Raw genomic sequence first — 20,720 nt, 5'->3', positions numbered from 1 at the left:
AAAATATTGGGGGTGGAGGGCAGGTAAGCCCCAGCCCACATAATCACAAAACACACATATACCACTTGAATAGCAATTCAAGCAATAGCAATGTTACATAAGATCCAAAGTGTGTTCAGCAGCAGCCCTCTCTGTCTAAGCCTGGCCGAGGGAAAACCAGCCTTTAAATAGTGTTCTACACTGGATTGCAAGGTAAGGTAGCTGAGCTGGACAGGAAGGACCCCTTTTTGAACTTACACGAGCCTCTGCTCAGCCAGTTTCAGCTCAGTCAACTGAGCCCCAAGCAGCTGTGGCAGAGCTTGGGGCTCTATTCAGTCCATTCCAGGCCACATTTCCCAGAAAACAGCTGATAGCCAGGGCACAGCTTCTTTTAAAAAATGACTGCACAATCATGTACTTTTAGCAGGATGTCTGGAAATGCTGTATATCTTTAACTGCAAAGGCATAACCTTTTTGGTTATCTTTTGTTGTACAGTATATCTTTAGCTGCAAAAGCATAACCAAAACAAAAAAAAAACAAAAGGTAGTAATTCATATAATATATGAATGATTCAGAACTCCACATTTCTGAGAGCAGAATCCGAATTACTTGTGTGTACAGAATTTTATTTTTTAAAGTAGAAAACAGTCATGAACAAACTGAGTAAGTAGATGCTAGGCAAACTTTGAAGTATTACGTAGATGCTGGAATCAAGCAACAACAGTGGACAGGTAAATCACCTTCTTGCTATGCTGGGGGAAGGATTAGTCAGTCAATGCTGGGTACTTGAATTTGAGCCAACAGCAAGTATGGGCAACCTAACCCTCCTCTGAAGATGTTGGACTCCAACTCCTCTAATGGTCAGAGTGTGAGTCCAGGAAGATCTGTTTGGAGCAAAGGGATGGGGAAGGTAGCTTCTCAAAGGTAGCTGGTATTGACCTAGGAGCGGCAGGACCAGGAACGTGGAGTCACTATCCCCCAGAAGGTCCTCTGAAAGGCAGAAAACAACAACAAACATCACTGAGGGCCAGAATCAGAAAAGGAAAGGACTTCGACAAGTCAAAAGGGTATACTGTACACAAAGTTATGCCTTTCACTGGTGGTTAGATCTAGGTCAATATGGTGGCAATTTATGCTAGTGCACCGAGTGACACTTTATAAAACTAGCTCATTTATTATGGCATAATATAATGAAATGGGCTCTAGCCCGGGAACTCTTAAATCATAATAAATTTGGCAGGGAGCTTCCAGGCAGGGTTTTAGTTATGAAAGCAGATCATTGAGCTATCTCAAGGTTTGACTACCTGTGAAATAGCCTATATTGTCTACTTTGACTGGAAGTGTTTCCCCAGGGTCTCAGGTGGAGAAGGTTTAATTGGAACAGAAGGGGTGGGGAAAGTTACAGTATTTCTCCTGGGAAGAGTAAATCCAAATTAAATGGGTGTGAATGCAGGCCAGCATTTTTATGGCAGCAACATTGTGTGTACACAGCAAAAAAAAAAAAAAAAGATGCATGCAGGAGAAGCACCAATCCCACAAGAAACACCTGCCTGCAAGCACACTTATTATTCAAGATGCTACAAGATTCTTTGTGGATTTTGCCATTAACTGATGTGCTGGAAAACCATGTTATTGAAAATATGGCAGAACTGCACAGGATTGTGGAGCCTTTATGTGTGCTAATCAGTGTATTACACACACTCAGGGTTGGGGACTTTTGATCCCTGATACCAGGGCTGGCCATGCTGTGAGGCAGCTGCCTCGGGCAGCAAATGGGGAGCTATGGGAAGTAGACAGAACTGGGAGTTCTTCAGGCAGCAAAATGCCTTGGGCTGTGCCTTCTGCAAGTTGGCACATGGGAGGAATTGAGGGCTTGTTCTGCACCCATGGGCCAGTCTGCATGCTCACCTCTTTGAGTGGGCAGTGGATTTGGGCATACCACTCTTGGCAGTACAGGCAGACCTGGATTCCTTGGCCCACATACAGGAATGTCCACATTATGACGTTCCATACAGGGCTTGTTCTCTTATCATTGAGGATGAAGTTAAAGATCACTGTGAAGAAGATCAGGAAAAAAAGGTTAGTTGGGCACAGTCCAGAACACATTGGACCAAAGGGCTTTCTCACCTGGCAGTTTCTGGGAATCTCTGCTACAGAGCAGCGCCCTGGTCCATAGTGACATAGGAATGTGAATCAGATAATTGGTCCATTTAGCTGCATATAACCAACAGTAATTGGCAGCAGCTCTCCAGGGTTTCAGGTGGGGCATTCCCTGGAGATGCTGGGAATTGAAGCTGGGACCTTTTGCAGGCATAGCAGATGCTCCATACCACTGAACTATGGCCCTTCTCCCAACCTTCGTTCCTAGAACTTGGAGGAATAGCAGTTCCCATTTCATGCAAAGCTGAAACTAATTTGGGAACAGAGCATATTATCCTAACTTGCAGGCATTCACATGTGTCGTTATATATCAATACCAAGCTCCGATGTTGAGTTATGGCAGCTTTGCAACCCAATTGGCTCCTGAGAAGCATGAGGGAGGTATCAGCAGGCTCAGGGGAAGGCCAAGGTTTGCAGCAGCAGCAGGAAAAAATATTTAGGGATGGGGAGCTTTGGTGTCCCCCCCCCCCCGCTAAACACCAGCCCAATGAGGATACCGTAGCACTGAGCATGCTCAGTGGCTGCAAACATTGTGCATCTTGTAGGTGGATCTGAAAAACCTGGGAAGGAAGGGGGAATGGAATGGAGTGTCCTGGAAAAAGTGTGTGGCATTGCTGACTGCGACTCTGAACATTTGGAAGTGAAACGGGGCCACCCAAAAAGTAAGGCGGTGGTTTCGAAATACAAACTTCTGCATACACTGGAAGTCCAATGAGTAAGTGAAAATGAAAAGCAATGGTTTTTAACCATCTGAAACTGCCTGAATAAGGACCATCAAGCTTCCAGGTGCTATAGTAGTCTGTTGAGCAAGGGCTGGGTGTGTGTGTGGAGGGGACCTGGAGTGTGAGCAGGGGGTGGGAGGGTAAAACAACAGCCTATGGGATGAATCCTGGAGAGGAAGACCGGTGCATGTAATGTGTGCATGAGGTTAAAAAGCTCCCTTGCACCACACGGGGCTGTTTAAGAACATAAGAAAACAATGTGTTTTCCCTTTCGTACTGCAAGAATTTGACGGTGCTCAAGGTGCTCAAGTCGGGTGGAGTGGTTTCTGCTCAGATGAATTTCTGAGGCAGTACTGACCTCCAAAGAAGGCAAAGAGGGTGAACATGACAGGGTAGAAGAAGCCAAAGCACACGGTGAAGACGTATTCGTGGACGACTGCTGAGACGATGAAGGCAAACAGCATTGCACCAACCCGGGCCTTTCCTCTGAGCAGCTGGAAGGAGCAAAGTGCACAGGTCAGTTGCAGGTTTTGTACATGAAACAGCCAATGTTGTGTTCACTCTCTAGTGAAAAGTGAAGAACGGAAACAGCTTGCCAGGTGGGGTGGAGCCGCGACACTTAACTTCCCGACAGGTGTGCTGTTGTTGCTTACTGGGAGAGGAGTGAGGCAGCAGGGAAGTTGTCATGGTGCAAATGCATTAGCAGGAATGGCAGATTGGCATTTGCACCGCCTCGCCCCTCCACTTCTCCCTCCCGGTAAGCAGTGGAGATGCACCTGGTGGGAAGCTAGCATGGCACCTCTGCCCCTTTTGGCAAACTGCTCCAGGTGAGGAAAGACACAGAGCAGTTACAACAGGTACTTCACCCTTACTTACACTTTGGAAGTACTTTCCTCCCAGAAGTTTTTTTTTAAAAAAAAATGGGGGCAAAGAGTGGTTGCAAAAAACCCTTTCCACAGAGATGCATCTGGAACCTTCATTTTGTAGTTTTCTTTGTATGCGAAAGATCCTGGTCTTTGGCATGTGTGGTAAAAAAAGACGTATCAGGCAAACACCCTCCCTATTGTCCTTTGGGCACCTGCTTCTTGTTTCATAATTTTTTATTCAAGTTTTCGCAATACAATAAAATTATATCTAGAACAAATGAATTCAGAAAGAAAGAAAGGGAGAGAGAGGGGGGGGGAAGGCAAAGGAAGAAAGAAGTATTCTAATTATACCCTAATCTTCAATCTACATTCAAATAAGTGAGTCTTTCCAGCTCCCACTTGGAAAGTTTTCCCTTTCCTCAGCCTCACACCCTGAAAACACCCCCACTCTTGCCTGGTTCATTGGGCACCTGTTGAAGACCCCCCCCCCAACAAACCTTTTTTTGTTTTTAAGAAGAGAGAGACCTTCCAGGCGACATTTGTGCAGTAATGTGAAGGAAGCATCGCAGAATAAGACAGCAATGTGAAACGATGTGTGGATGGTCCAGTAATGCACTCTTACTGCACCCATGGCATGTTGCGGGGTGGGGGGTGGGGAAGCAGTCTGGCAGAGGGGTCCTTTAGGGAGATCATGAAGCCTGTGCAGTTTGGGGCAGTAAAGGAAGCCCTGGGGCAGGAGAGGGGCAAAGAAACAGCGGATTGAACTCCCAGGCCTAAAGGAAGTGAACAGTGCAACGCACCTGTTTCCTCCCCCGAAAGCCTTACCTACCCACACGATTTCTTGATAGATATAGTAGTAGAGCCAGTCATGTACAACCACATTCCACGTCCGGTAATATGTAGAGAATGATGTGGAATTCCACCAGTCCTAGGACAAAAAGAGAGAGGTGCAATCATGAATCTGGATAGCTATGTGTGGCCACACTGTGCATCATCGCCCCCCAAAAGATTTTGGGCCACACATGTCCAGGCAGCCTGCAGAAGAGAAGGTGCTGCCTGGCAAGTGTGCCCAGTGTGGCCAGTTCCTTTGACAAATGCTCATCTTTGCCCACTCCCTATAGCCTGCTCTATCAGAGTTGATTGTGCTGGGGTCAACCATAAGACCTAAGTTGGATACTGGCACCGAATGTGACTGTACATGAAATAGTAATAGAAAAAAGTGCATCTGAGCATGTACAGCAGGTGTAGGGAACCTTTGTCCTTCCAGATGTTGCTGAACTACAACTCCCACCACCATCCCGCTGTTGGCCATGCTTGCCAGGGTTGATGGGAGGTTTAGTTCAGCAACACCTAGAGGGACAAAACCATACCCGGGCATTTCTGCTCCAGACTGCCTCTCTTCACATTCCTCTGCTAGCACCCCTGCCGTAGATGGCAGTCTTTCATGCCGTGAGAATCCAACTCTTGCCCTCAACAAAATGGCTGTTTGGAATGGAATCGACTGTTTTGCAGCCAGAATGTTAGTTGTGCTGTGTCAGTTGAAAGTTGTTGTTCAGGTATAATTGGGTTTTCAGAAGCTAAACAAGCCTGTTCAGTGTGATGTGGCTACTAGTGACTGAGCACATGACTTTGCTTGGGCCTACTTGCCTTTAATTTCAACGCCTTAGGCAGTCTCTGCCTTTGCATGTGCAGCTATTTTGGTTTTTTGTTTGCTTGTAACCAGGGCTTTTTTTCCAGCCGAACTCAGTTCCCGTACATCTCAGGTGGGTGCCATTGCCATTATAAGAGAACAAGGAAGGAGTTCATGGTGAGTTCTTTTTCTAGAAAAAAAGCACTGCTTGTACCGGTAGCTATGAAGGCAAAATTTGAAAGCTGACATTCCCAGGAAGCCAAATGACCCACCACATGTGTCTGAAGGGATGGAATACAGTGGTACCTCTACTTACGAATTTAATGCGTTCCGAACACACATTTGTAAGTCGAATCCCATAGGAATGCATTGGGAGAAAAAATTTGTAAGTAGAAGCAACCCTTTCTAAAAATTCATAAGTAGAAAAAAATCCTATCTAAACAGCATTCAAGAGGCAGATGGAGCTCCATTCGTAAGTAGAAACATTCGTAAGTCGAGTCATTCGTAAGTAGAGGTACCACTGTATAAGCAGTCCAACCTCCTCCCTGCCCTTCCCCTGCCAATCACCTTGTAGAACGTCCGGTCAGCAAAGCGCAGCATCTCAGCAAAGGCATTCAGCCAGCAGTGTAGGAAAGCAAAAAATGCCAAAAGCAGCAGAAACGTCCCTGTGAGGACAGACATATGGAGGAGGAAATGAGTGTACAGATGGGGGGGGGCGGGGGGAACAAGAATCAAACAAGGGACGTGTAAGATTGCAGTACAATCACTACGGGTTTGGGCTGCATTGGATCAGTTTTGACCACAACAGAGTATATGAAGCACTTGCAGTTTTAATCTTTGCCTCTTCAGCAGGGGCATGCCCTACCATTATTAGAGACAGTGTTGTGTAGCAGTTATAGTGATGAACTAGAGTTCAAATTCCCACAAAGCCATGAAGCTCACTGGGTGACCTTGGGTCGGTCACAGCCTCTCAGCCTAACCTACCTCACAGGGTGGTTGTGGGGAATAAATGAGGAGATGGAGGACCATACCTTGAGCTCCTTGGAATCTAAAAGCATGAATAATCTATATATATATAAATGTAAAAATCGTGAAACTGCGTTTTCCACTTTTCTCCGTAACCGCTTGACCGATCGTCCTGAAATTTTGACATAACAATCCAGGCCACTCCCCGAGCGTTGTTGGGGACAAAAATCCCTCAAATAACACACCTGGGCAGGTATAGACCTGGTTTTCCACCAAGTCAAACAGCGCCCTCAAGTGGCGTAATACCCTCCTCCACCCCTCCCTTCCTGTGAAATCTAAGCCACACCCACAAACCAAATGACATCATCAACCAAGCAACTGAAACCACCAAGGCGGCCATTATCAGACAGACTAGGCCGCTTTCCAGACTAGGCCAAGTGGAGGTAGGGGCCTGCCTGGGGGGGGGATGGGGTGTCCGAATAGAGGGCAGGGATACGTAATGGGTCAGAACAGGGTGGGGGGAGACACAGGGATGAAACCTGCCCTCTCCACAGTATCTCGCCTCGACTCAGGGGGACTCTGAGGCTTAGGGGGATCTGAAGGGGGGCTATTACCCTCCATTTCACAGATTAACGCACAGCAACGCATGCAGAGCCAGCTAGTAAATAATAAATGCATACAGCGAAGGAGAAGAGCAATTCAACATAGTGCTATGGTAATCGTTCCACCAGCACAAGCATTTCAGCTTGCAAGTTGGAACAATCCATTCAATCTTCAACCTGTGTGCAGTTCTGGGGTTTCTCCTGACCAGCGGTTCCAGCTTGCCCTCATGGCTGTGGGTGCCTGGGGCTGTGCGCCTTCACCGGGGCAGGGCATGCGCGTGTGACATCATCATGCCCCCCAGTGTGCTGACGTCACTGACACACATAAACCTCTGACTACTGGAAGTCAGGAACAAACAGGGGAAGGACATTACTGGTCACTCTCGGAGTGTGACAATAGAGAAGGGAGAAGGCTGAGGCAATGTGGGTGGTTAATGAGAGGGATTAAGAGGCGGTGGGGGGGGAATGAAGACACATCCCCATGACGATCCCACAGGTCACCAGGTTTCCCACCCAACAGCGACTCAATATGACTTCACTGCTTCCCGCCATTTTATTTTCTGGCGGACGACCTCTGTACCTTGTGCCCCCATGAACCAGGATGCTGCTCTGCTCATCTACCTGGTAATGTTGCGTTGAAGATGGAGAGCACCAGGGTTTTGATGCTGAAGGGCTGCTTGCTCATGTTGTTGAAGACAGGGATGCAGAGGCGCTCCAGGATGAAGTACCCATAAAACAAGCACCCAAGGACCTGCAGAACAGAAAGGGGAAAGTTCCGTCCCACTGCAGTGGATGTGATGCAGTGGCTCAGAGTTTGTGTCAACACCCACTATTCTTGGGCATCTCCTTCAGGACTTGCTCTAAGTGGATAGATCTCCTTGCCATTTAAATTTCCCACAATGCTCCCAACACAGCACTGCCCTGAGGCATTGTGGGAAATTAAATTGGCAGCCTTCAGCCATCCAGCTTGGAGTGTTGCTGCTGCCTGTGCCACCACTGCCAGGTAAGCCCATGAGGCGCCGCCCACCAAAGGGACCTGTACCCAGGATTCCTGAAACTTGGAGCCATTCATCTTCAGTTCATGTGGCTATCCCATGACCCTAAGAACCCTCTTTGTCCACAGAGAGGCCAGATGTAATGACCAGCCAATAGAATCATCGTTTTGCGTCTCTCACCTTAGCAAAGTTATTGATGACATACCTCCAGCGTACATAAGGTGTCCTACAAGGAAAAGAGAAGGCACTGTGTGGAGGTTTCCTCCTTACAGGAGTACAATTTCCGCTCCTTGGGAAGAATGATGGATATACTACTCCCCAAGACAGGTGTGGGGTGCACCATGGAATCTGAGGGGGGAGTGGTGTCATCACTGAGCGATCATAGCCTTCTAGCATGAAGCTCTCCTCCTGATCGGATGGAATTAAATTTTAAAAGCTCTAATAAAGACCACGCCAGAAAACCTATACTAGAATGGTTTGCATTAGGATTTCTGGTACTTTAAAGGGAAGTCTAACAAAAGCAGATAATGGGCTTACAGCAATATCATATCACACCCCTATAACAGCCAAGGAACAACTACATTTTAATAACCCCGAAGCACCAATTTTCTGCTTAAACTAAGCACTTCTCTAGGACTCGCTAACAATAGAAAGAACAGAAAAAAATACGAAGAAATTATTTGAAAACTGTGAGACCAGCAACAGCATACTCCTGCTTTACTTTGGGATACTTTAAAAGCATCCTGTACTCTGAAGCTCTGCCAATTTTGCTCCCTTTCTGACCCAGGGTATCCTTGTACCGGAGCTAGAGACTCTGGAAGCCTTTAAAGAGTAAAATAGGAGGATGAAGAGAAGAGGACTCACCTTGGGTAGTTCTCTCTGTAGATCAAAGTGGGGCAGAAGAGGAAATACAGGTATGTTGAGAATTCAGGTGGGCGCCCTTTTCCTGGAAAGGAAAGAGAGAGAGGAGCAGCTGAGGGCACTGTGAAGCAAAGAGGTGTGGGGCTGTATTGTACAATGAGAAAAGGGATAACTTAGTAGAACTTGCTCTGGCATGGTGCAGTGGTGCACTAAGCGCAGACCCTTCCATTTTCTGCAATGCCATTCTAACATAAAATACTCAGTGGTTTGTGTATACTGTGAAGGATGTATCTGTAGAATCATGGAATTGAGAGCAAAAAGCAAAGTTTCTAGCTCTTATGATCACAAAGATATGCTTTGAAGTGTGAGGTCAATGCCTAGGAAAACCAAAGTCAGAGAAATTGCTGAATAAGATAGCCTATGTGCAATGATCAGGGGAGTGGATAGGGGAGATTATGCACTCAATTATGAAAACAGAGAGCTCTTAATAATAATAATAATAATAATAATAATAATAATAATAATAATAATATTTATACCCCGCCCATCTGGCTGGGTTTCCCCAGCCACTCTGCGCGGCTTCCAACAAAACATTAAAATACAATAATCTATTAAACATGAAAAGCTTCCCTAAACAGTGCTGCCTTCAGATGTCTCCTAAAGGTCTGGCAGTTGTTTTTCTCTTTGACATCTGGTGGGTGCCACCACTGAGAAGGCCCTCTGCCTGGTTCCCTGTAAGTTGGCTTCTCGCAGCAAGGGAACTGCCAGAAGGCCCTCGGCACTGGACCTCAGTGTCCGGGCAGAACAATGGGGGTGGAGACGCTCCTTCAGGTATACAGGACCGAGGCTTTGCACTGAGGAGAGATTTAGTTTGCTTTGCAGTAGCAGGCAGAGGTAGGTATTTGTAGTAACACCCACAGGCATTTGACTCTTCTGGTCCTGAAGTTCCCCCACTCTTGATGGAAGGGCTGGCATAGATGCCACCACCCCGCAATCAAACTCACCATTCTGGGACACAGCACAGAGGATAGGAGGCACAGATTCTCGCAGGAACGCATGGCTCTTCATGAGGAACCGGATCTAAGCAGGTGGGGGAAGCAAGCACTGAAACAGGGGGAACAATTGAGTAGGTGCTGGGTGTGTGGCTGCCGAATGGGGGACTGTGGCAGGACCCAGATTGGCACCCTTCTCTTGCAGCTTGCCAGAGGAGGGAACGACAGGTCTCTTTTTTTCCTGCACCACCACCCAGATAGCCAGAGAGTGGCACTACAGCTCACCAACCTACTGCCCCATCATGATCCAGAGGGCCAATAGAGTTGTGCTTGGTGCTACAAAGCCCCTTGCCATGGCCTGGATCTTCATTCTGAGCAGCTTATTGTGCAGGCACAGACTGAGCTGCCCTTGGATGACTGGCCCCCAGTCACCACTTGGCTATGTATCAACTTGGCCGCTTGCTAACTTTCCGCCTCAATTGCCTGCTTTGCTTGCCTCCAGGCTGCTGACCACACCGCCTTCCCACAACATAGGAAGCTGCCTTATGCAGAGTCAGACCGCTTGCCCATCTAGCTCTCAGAACTGTCCCCACTGACTGAGGTCCCTCCCAGTTATTGGACCTGAGGCCAACTGTAAAATATCAGGTTGCTTAGAAATGCTTTTAATTAATAAATAAGAAATGTGCTGCTGCGATTCTGTGTTACTGATTATGGCGATAGCTGCAACAAGAACTTGCTGCCACTCAAAAGCAGCTGCCTGAGGCGATTACCTCTGCCTAATAGGAGGACCGGCCCCAACAGATGCGTATGCCTTTAAACCAAGAGCAAGATTGTTCCATGGCCAGATGTCAGACGTGTGGCACACCTCCAGCCCAGATATAGAAATATACATCTGTACCACTGCAGGTGTTTATATTCTTCACTGCCTGTTCACATGCCTGGAACTTCTGCTTTGGGCATCTGGATGTACCATTTCAACCCCAATGACACAGTTTGGTTTTCCCTTAAGCAATGGAGGCTGATATACTAAGGTGAAAGGGGCACTGTCCTGCCAACCTCAGTCCACCTTTAGCCTGCCTCCATCTGCCTCCCTTCTTACTTGCAACCAGTCCAGGAGGCGGCACGGCCAGGGGCAACTTTCTGCTCCTTAGCCTCAGAGCTGAGCCTGGAGAATCCAGCCAGGAAGACAATGGGGAGCAAAACTAGCTTTAGTTGGCTGTGTTTGTCATTGGCTCTCTGGCTCCATTTACTGTTGGTCTCCTTGCCTTCTGACCTACCAGTACCAATGGGGGAAAAGCCACCCCTGCCCTTAATCTCCCCCCTACAATGCACCCCTCTCTGCCTCGAATTAACCTGATGCACCACCACCCCCTCTGCCCACCAAGACTGCTTGGGAGTTTATCTCCCTTGGTGATGACGATGTCACAGTACTGCACCTGCTCCAGGATGACAATGAAGCGAGAGGCAGGCCCCAGTTTGTAGCTGACTACAGTATGGATGGGATAGAAGCCCAGGGCAGCAGTGTGGCAGAGCAGCAGCGCCACAACCACAGCCGCCGTGAAGAGTTTGGGGAACCGGACAGTCCTTAAGCAGCTAGTCCAGATCTGCAGGGCCTTGTAGGGAACCACTAGGGTGTAGAGGAACATGCAGAGCCAGGCAAAGAGCGCCACGTGCAGCTGTCCAAAAGCAAAGATGAAGAGCTTGAAGTCCAGGACAAGGCTGTGAAAGATGGAAAGGCAGCCACTGAGGACACAGCAACCAACATTGGGAGTCATTCAAGCGGGTAAGTGACAACAGGTTTCAAATAAAGAGGGGGACTGTGAGTTGGGTCTCAAGCCAGGGGCATTGGAAATCACAGCACACAAACCTTTCCGTTGGACAGGGGTGGGGAACATTTTCCAGCCTGAGGGCCGCATTTCCCTTTTGGGCAACTTTTCAGGGGCCCCAGGCCAGTAGCAGGCGAGGTCAGAGTCAAAAGTGAGCATAGCAGCAAGCACAGATGTTTACCTCTGTTCAGTGGGATAGTTTTTGCACACACATGCACACACCCGTCTCTACCCTCCCTCCAGATGGATGGATGGCCATCTTTCATGGATGCTTTAGCTGAGATGCCTGCATTGCAGGGGGTTGGAGTGGATGACCCTTGGGGTTCCTTTCCGACTCTACGATTCTATGATTTTTAGGATTCTATTATTCCAGGCATGCAAGAGGCATTGTCACAGTTCAAGGACAAATTCCAGCCAGGCAGAAACACCCAGAGAGGGCGACAAGCAGGGCACGGCTCAGAAAGTGGACCTGATACAGAGACCGAGAGCATTGCATTTTGCTGCAAGTCCTCCTCCCTGCCCTCCACTGTTCTATCATGCAAAGCACAGAGGAGTCTCCCTATGCCACCCCACCTGTCCCCAGCCCCATTGCTGAACCATACCGTCCTTCATCAATGAAATCCACAACAACGGTGCTGAGAGCAAAGACGCAGAGCATGGCCACGAACATGTGGTAGATGGTGCGGAAGTGCTCTACATCCAGCAGCTCACTGCAAAAGAGAAGGGGAACAGGTTTGCCAGTGTGTGAGGTCTAAGGCAGTGGTGGGGGGTTCATGGAACAAATGCATATACAGCCCAAGTCTGAAGTAATACGATAGCGATCCTACTTCTTTCCTAGTAGGTGCCTCTCATTTTCAGAAAAAGGACTTTGCCCCAGAGGTATCTAACATGACATGGGCATGCAATGCTCTGCGTTCAAGGTGGGGAACCCGTAGCTCTCCAGATGTTGCTCCCATCAGCCCCAGCCATGATGGCCAATACGTAGTCGGGAGTGATGGGAGTTGCAGTTCATCAGTGTCATGGACTGGTTGGACACAAAGGAATGGTGGCAGGCACCAAAGGAAGAAGGCTCAGAGTCTGTGCAGTTGTGGAGGGACAATGATGAGTGGCCAGAGGGAGAAGACTGGGAAGAGGTCGTGTCAGAAGTTGAAGAGGTAACAGGATTTGGTCAGCTAAGTCTCTCTGTGGCAGAGAGAAGTCCAGAATCAGATGCCAAAGCCGGCGAGTGGGAGGAGGGAGGCTGTGAGGCAGAGGTGAGTCAGGCTGGTGAAAAGTCATGGGTGTCAACTCCAACAACTGGAAGTGGGCTGAAGAGGGCAGAGCAGCAGAAAACTGCACACAGGCACAGTCTCTGATTGCTTGGGGAAAGCCCTGGCAAGGAGGGGACTTGGATAGCTGCAGGGAGCCGGGGACTGTCAGTCTCGGCAACTTGATGAGCAGCTGTGCTCGGTTCTCGGTTTGGCCTGACACTCAGGCAAGTCTGCGAAGACCGTGCTTTTTGTTAATTAAGAGTTCACTCCAACTTTGGATGGTGTGATCTACTTACTGCCAGTTCACTCTTTGACTATCAGCATCTAGAAGGCCACACATTTGCCATGCCTGCTTTACCTCATATTATTGAGTCACCAGCAACTCACTCAAGGACTTACTGGGAAGTTACTTATATGGCACAAGAGGGCCTCCCCTTAGTAGTCCTCTTTTTATTTCAAGAGCATGCAAGAGAGCAGGATACTCACTCAAGCAACGACTGTCGTTCAACAAACACTTTCTGCTTCTCCTGCAGTGGGCTTTTCTCCCTGCAAGGTTCCAAGGCAGGGAATGGTTAGCATGATCTCTTAGACCCCAGTTGTTTCTGGGCAAGGAAAAAAGAACATTACTTAATTGCTGCAGGGTACCACCCCCACCCCAGGCACATAACTAGAGGTTGACTTGCTCCTTGAGTTGCCATTTGGTGCTCTGTCATCTTATATGCATTAGCAACTGATGTTAAAATTGGGGTTTGGCTTTTGCTGCCCAGCTCCCCGTGGGAATCTGAGTCTCCTAAGTCCCTGATCGGTCAGAGAAGAATGGATGGACACAGGATCCAGTGGAAAACAAGACAGATATTTATATTTCTGTTGCTACAGAGTTCCCTCCCCTCCTTCCAAGGAGGGAAAGACCCTGAACAAAAGTGTGCAGCAACCTTTAAAGACTTTTGACATTGCCCAACCCCCTTAGCCAAAGACCACCACCCCCAATCATCATACATACATCATAGGAGGCGGTCTACATCAGAAATCCTGTCTGCCAGGATACCTGATAGTGTCTGCTGATTGCATTACCTGGGCAGCCTGGCCATTATTTTGTGATGTACTTTAGTTGCTGAATCCAGGCCACCCTATTCATACACAAATACGCCCTTAAGACAGGATTTGTAAGCGAAAAGACAATGGTGGGGGGAGGGCTTTTCCCATTTGCCTCCCTTACTGCAGAGGAATATTTGAGGTCATTGGGAGAGTCAAAATGGCTTCTGGATTGGTCTCCTGCACTATTTCAGACACGGTTTAGATATTTAAATATGTGTGCATTTATGAATATTCTGTATTTGAGACCTTAGAATTCATATAACACAACCATTCCTCTTGGCTGCCATAGACAAAGGCTGCGTACACATTGCTGGCTCAAAATGCAGCCAGGCTGTTCATGTTCTTAATTCGGATCGAAAGTGGTTTGAGGGAGAACACATCAAAAATGTAGTGTTTCATAAGAAATGGCGTGACAGATAGGGGTCGTGGCTAATGCCTGGTGTCAGGAACATCATGATGTTGTTTTAAAACACTTAGTACACATTTTCAGTGCTTTAAAAATGGTTAGTTATCTCTTAGGAGCAACTTGAAATCTTGGGGGTATCTTTCCATCCGTCTAGTTTGGAGTTTACCAGTTCCTGAGATTATCGTAGATACCGGTAATACCATTTCATTATCTCATTCGCCTTCAGCTTCCACTTTGTCACCTTTCAAGGAAGGACATAGGACCTTTTTTGTTTATGTTTTAGCCAATCCTTTGAATGAAGGTTGAATTGTTTGTGGCCACTTTGCTTTTGCCTAACATTATTGTGTGTTTCAGCTTCTGAGTGTTTCCAGAGCACTTCCTGAGTGAGCATTCAATGCTGATTTGTTTTAAGGGAGATTAGATCATACAGTGGTACCTCAGGTTAAGAACTTAATTTGTTCTGGAGGTCCGTTCTTAACATGAAACTATTCTTAACCTGAGGTACCACTTTAGCTAATGGGGCTTCCCACTGCCGCTGTGCCGCTAGGGCACGAATTCTGTTCTCATCCTGAAGCAAAGTTCTTAACCCAAGGTACCGGTACTACTTCTGGGTTAGCGGAGTCTATAACCTGAAGCGCCTGTAACCCGAGGTACCACTGTATTGTTATCCAGTGCATTTCCCCATTATCACAAAAAAGTCCGATCTCTTCATGGAAGCAAGTTTGTTAAATGATACCTCCCAATCAAGGGCGAGTGCAGAACCTGAATTTGCCAAATATGTGTTTGAATCTCGCCTGAAAATAGCGGAAGTCCAAAAGCGCCCCTAGTTTGCTTAGACTTTGCACCTGTATTTGCTGTTGTTGGGAAAGCAGAGGTCATAGTGGAGCTGGCTGTTAAAAAGCCAGGTTACCTGCTTGCTTGCTTTGCTAAGCTGTTCCTCAAACGAGGGGGAAAGGAGTATGCCGCTTCTTCCAATACTTTGTCCAGCAGCTCACTGAGCTGAGTGTGGACCTGCTCCAGAAGCTCTGACTTCATCGCCTGCCAAGAAAACACCAGGAGATTAACCATTTCCCTTGCCCACCGTCGCCCTGGAGCACAGACGTAAAAGACAAGTTCTTCTCACGCCACCCTCCACACACACCCCCAATTGGGGTCATACTATCTAGCAAAAGGGACGCGGGTGGCGCTGTGGTCTAAACCACTGAGCCTCTTGGGCTTGCTGATCAGAAGGTTGGCGGTTTGAATCCCTACGGCGGGGTCAGCTCCTGTTGTTCAGTCCCTGCTCCTGCCCACCTAGCACTTTGAAAGCACTCCAAAAAGTGCAAGTAGATAAATAGGTACTGCTCCAGCAGGAAGGTAAACGGTTTTCTGTGTGCTGCTCTGGTTTTGGTGTTCTGTTTCACCAAAAGCAGCTTAGTCATGCTGGCCACATGACCTGGAAAAACTGTCTGTGGACAAACGCCGGCTACCTCGGCCTGTAAAGCGAAATGAGTGCTGCAACCCCAGAATCGTCTGTGACTGGACTTAACTGTCAGGGGTCCTTTACCTTTACCTTTTTACTGCCTAGGAAAGACCCACCCTACAACCCCAGGGCTTTTTCCTCATCCCCTTCTCTGTTATCCTCTGGGAGCTTTTGCCTCATTTCAGGTGATGAAAAGTCCTGCTTGACAGAGGATGATCCTTTGTTTGAAGGAGTTCTCTGTATGAAGTCCTGTCCAAACCCTGCTTAAGGATAAACGACCACAGGAAGGGAGAACAAGGAGCGGGCCCCTGAATTTGCTTGTTAACAGTTAGCATAACCCAGACAGCAGAATGACTAGGCACACAGGTCACCTGCTCAAACACTTGCTCACTGCTTTTAAATGCAATTAATTTAAATTTAAATTATGGACTTATGTCTTGGACTGGGTGATATCTGGTTTTCAATATTGCAAAACAGTCGTACCTTGGTTGATGAACACCTTGTGACTCAAATGTTTTGGCTCCTGAATGCCGTAAACCTGGAGGTGCGTGTTCCGGTTCATGAACATTCTTTGGAACCCGAACATACGGCACAGCTTCCGCAGCTTCCAATTGGCTGCAGGAGCTTCCTGCAGCCAATCAGAAGCTGTGCCTTGGTTTCCAAATGTTTTGGAAGTCAAATGGAATTCCGGAACGGATTCCGTTTGACTTCCAAGGTACGACTGTATATCACCAGCTAAAAATCATGATATACCGATATATCACGATGTCTGAAATAAGGATGGAGCTGTGTAGAGGCATTGGCTGGCTTCACAGTATTGCCCACATTGTGATTTTTGCATAGTACACACACACACACACACACACACACAACCATTAATTGCAATATATTGCCAGGTCAAAAATTATGAAACCAGTACTGTATCATGATACGGATGTAAACGATAACGCCAGCTCTTGGGAAAGCATTGAGGGCCTGACCACCATTGAATTCCCACAAGTTAGTTACTGAATGACACTCTGGCTCTGAGCGACATCCTAATGGTTGGTTCATGGCCTTACAGCAGAGGTGAGAAACCTATGGCCCTCCACATGTTACTGTGCTTCAGTTCCCATCAGCATCAGCCAGCATGGTCAACAGGTAAGGGAAGTTTGGGATTACAGTCTACTGGAGAGCCACAGGTTCCCCGTCCCTGGCCTTACTGACTGACTACTCTCCTCCCCATGCAAAAGGGCTAGGAGATTATCTGCCTCACCCAGGGCACTTTCCATCCCAGGCAATGCTTCTGAAAGCAACTGTTGTTACCTCCACATGTCTCTTCCACTGGATATGAGCAGTGATGATGTCCAGGTGTTTGGCGTCCCCTAAATAATTAGAGATGGCAAAGGAAGATGTTCAGGAACATAGTGGTCCAATGGACACTTGATAGCTCACTGCTGAGCTTTGCATGTGGCCAAAGTTAGATTGGTTACTGTAGTAGAATTCAGCAATAGTGCCAAGAAATGCTTGATAACACAGGTGGTAAAGTTGTGGGGTGGAGAGAATGACTATTTCTAATAGCTGGCAATTCCTATTTCTTTTCAGAGCTGTGAAAGGATTAATGGCTAACAGCGTAGTCCTACACATGTCTATGCAGAAGTAGCCCTGCTGAGTGCAATGGAACTTCTAGTTTAATTTGCCTAGAACTGCAACCTACAGTAATTTACAGGTAAGTAGCCGTGTTGGTCTGACGTAGTCGAAACAAAAAATAAAAAATTCCTTCCAGTAGCACCTTAGAGACCAACTAAGTTTGTCATAGGTATGAGCTTTCGTGTGCATGCACACTTCTTCAGATACTGTACACTGAAAGAGAAGTAATTTGTTTTTGTTTAACTTACTGAGAGAAACAGCTAAACTGGTTTGAGGGGTGTTAACATACCCAGTTATCCGCTTGACATTTTCCCCATTTTCAGATACTTCCGGAAGATAATGGAGGAGGACAGCTTGCTTTTGTTAACACCTCTAACAAATGTCATGATTCAGTGTATAAAACCAGCAAGGAAAATGTGCTTGTCTCAAAAGACCACCAAAAAGGAAGAGCTAGGCTAGGTTGCATTCATTAAATACATTATCTCATTTTATTACACAACTAAAACTCAATGTTGACAGTATGAAAAGTTGGAATAATCACAGATGTGCCTTTAACCTGTTAACAATTAAAATTGGTCTAGTAAAATTGGACCAAATATAGCCAGATATATCAAGCTGTAGCCGATGTAAGAAAAAGGCAAGAAACTATGTGTTAATATGAAACTTTTAGCAACACTACCAACGATGGGAACTTAACATTTATTGACATGGTTATGGAAGGAAGACAACTCTGTTTGAAGTTCAGTGTAATATTAACAGTTGTGTTCCTAGTGGGAAATTAATAAAACATTTTTTAAAAAATGTAGGGAGGTTAGACAATCTTACACCAAGCATTTCCATGTCACTTTCCTTATTGTAAAAAGTCAAATTTGGTGGGGTTTGGGGAGGATCAGTTCTGTTGTGCAAGTTTGCCAAAGCAACTGTTACTGCAGAACCAAAATTTGCCTGTATGTGATTGAGTCCCACCCCAAAATGTGGTAACCTCACTGGAAGCACCCCCTGTTTCTGGACAATACCTAGCAAACTGTTCACCCATTTCCATAGCTCAGCCAGCCTGCCACTGCTGAACTCCCTTTGCCTTCCTCCCAACCCTGCCACTTCCTTAATGAACAAGCAGGTGATCATTGCTAACCAACCCATGTCACTCTTCAGGCCTGAGGGTATCTCTCACCACTACCACCCTCCTGAGATGCTTTGTCTTCCTTCCACCCCAGTTTCTGAGGTTTTTTTTTTAAAAAAAGGGGCACATGTAAAGCAAGGCAAGTTCCTTTGTGTCAGCAGCTGCAACAAAAACCATTGGCTCGAAAGCCCAGCCCTTAGCTTTTCCTATGGGTCCCCATGCACTCCCAGTCATTTTCAGCAAAGCTTTCTTAGCATTCCTTTGCAGCATCATGCCCCAGAACTTTCCCTGAGATGCTTCCTCACCAGTGCTATTTTTCTAGGAAAAGAGGTGCTGGAATTCACCAAGAACACCTCCCTCTTTCCCTCCCCACCTGGGAAGCGCCGGAACTGAGTTCTTGTGAGTTCCCCCTGGGGGAAAAAAGCCCTGCTCCTCACCATTTGGTACTTGTTGTGACGCTTCCTCTTCATTTTGGGGCTTCTCCTGGGATCTCCTTTGCCTCAGGTTTTCGGTGCCTGACTCCCTAGGCTCCATGGTAGGACTGAATTTTGAGTCCCAATGGTTTGATTCCAATTCCGCACTCTGGCCAGCTGGTCAGATGACTCACTGGCGGGAGGGGAGTAAAGTCCTCCCCTGAAATTGCAGATCATTAGTGCAGTGATAAGATAAAGCCTTATCAGGCTTGAAGCACTTAGGATCATGCAGCCAGACTTCTGCACTCAGAGTTGGTCACTTCTGACTTCTTTGGTGAACAGCTTGAAGAGAGACATGTTTCCAAGGCTTCTGATATCGAAGGTGCTCTTTCACCCACACACCCCAAATTAAATTAAAGATTTTTTTGAATTAAATTAAGAGGCACATTTAGGGCAGGTCCACGCCATACATTAAATGCACAGTCAACACACATTTAAAGCATGTGGATCTGCTGCCCTTATTCTTTGGAGCTGGGGAAAAAAGCCATTTTAGAATGTGTAAGTATGTGTATTGTTCATTTACAGCGTTAATTATCCCACTCCACCCCACCCCTTTTTAGCTTAAAGGGCTCTCAGAGCAGCATACAATTGAGTTCTACGACAATCACTATCCTCGAGTTCACAATCTAAAAAGACATGGCACATGAGGAAAAAGGAATGGGGAGGGAGGAGGGAAGAGCAAGCACAAGCAGAAATTCTTAAAGTTGCAGCTGATGTGTCAGGGGAGGTTCTGGCCATTTTGCCTTCTGCAAATTACAACAATGCAGAAATGCAATATTAAAATCAGCTAGAAGTATCCTCAGCATATGGGAGAAGCTATACAATGATGAAGCTAAAAGGCAAAGCAGGAAGGTTTTGATTTGTTCTGAGACTGAGTTCACAACCGGCCCAGCAAAATTAAGCTGCCTTCTGGCCTTTTGGCCACTAGGTGGCAATAAAACCACAATATAGTCAAAATATTACCTCTTTTGTGGATCAAGGATTTCTATATAGAAAGGTACCTTTTATACTTTGGGACACAGATTCATAAGAACTGAGGGTTGCACAGAACAGCATTAGCTTAGTTCTACTGGAAAAGTCTATCTTTTTCTTTTTGAAGAGTGAGGTACAAATACGTAAGTGTTTGGCTGATGAGTCTCAACTCACTACTGAAATACTGGAGGTAAGGGGCCTTAGCCTTGATGAGTAATTCTTTTCTGTTGCCAAGGGGCGATGCTCCATCTGGCAATTAGTTTAAAACATGTGTCTCTTGCACTCACACAAGTTGTAAACAGCAGCCATTCTCTCAAAACAAAATTCTAACACTTATCATCTAATTTAACACTTCATTTCTTCTCCTTCTGAGAAAAGTCATCCATCTCTTTTTGCCTTAATTCCCATTAAGATCATGTATATTCTAGATATAATGCCCTTCATCTGATATTTTTCCAAAAGGCGGCGGCGATTCAAACGTCATTGAGGAGCTTAAACCATTGTTTCAGAATTTAGATAAGAGAAGATGCCAAAGATCATTTATAGTGGTGGGGATGAATAGTGGTAATCTCCCATCCAGCAATGTCATCGTGAAATCTGTCTTCGTATCTAATCAATTTTACCTCATAAAGCACATTCCCACCCTTCAAAGAATCATGGGAACTGTAGTTTCCCCCCCTCACACAGCTACAGTTCCCAGCATGTTAACCAAC

The 20,720-nt window shown here is 46.7% G+C and overlaps 1 protein-coding gene across 1 annotated transcript; it reads right to left on the bottom strand.

Moving 5' to 3' along the window:
* Positions 1-435: 435 nt before the first annotated feature.
* SOAT2 (sterol O-acyltransferase 2) lies at positions 436-19,152 on the bottom strand. Its single transcript, XM_035099859.2, has 15 exons — positions 19,000-19,152; positions 17,119-17,177; positions 15,262-15,389; positions 13,337-13,396; positions 12,203-12,310; positions 11,211-11,493; positions 9,787-9,862; positions 8,786-8,867; positions 8,102-8,147; positions 7,548-7,677; positions 5,926-6,023; positions 4,558-4,656; positions 3,221-3,356; positions 1,889-2,034; positions 436-970 (listed from the first exon to the last, which is right to left on the bottom strand). Exons 1-15 carry the CDS (start codon positions 19,094-19,096, stop codon positions 920-922), a joined length of 1,599 nt encoding a protein of 532 aa, XP_034955750.2. The 5' UTR covers positions 19,097-19,152; the 3' UTR covers positions 436-919.
* Positions 19,153-20,720: the final 1,568 nt, after the last annotated feature.

This window comes from Zootoca vivipara, chromosome 2 (assembly GCF_963506605.1).
Source record: "Zootoca vivipara chromosome 2, rZooViv1.1, whole genome shotgun sequence".
In the NCBI taxonomy this organism is placed as follows: domain Eukaryota; kingdom Metazoa; phylum Chordata; class Lepidosauria; order Squamata; family Lacertidae; genus Zootoca; species Zootoca vivipara.
This window is presented reverse-complemented; position numbering and strand designations above follow the sequence as displayed.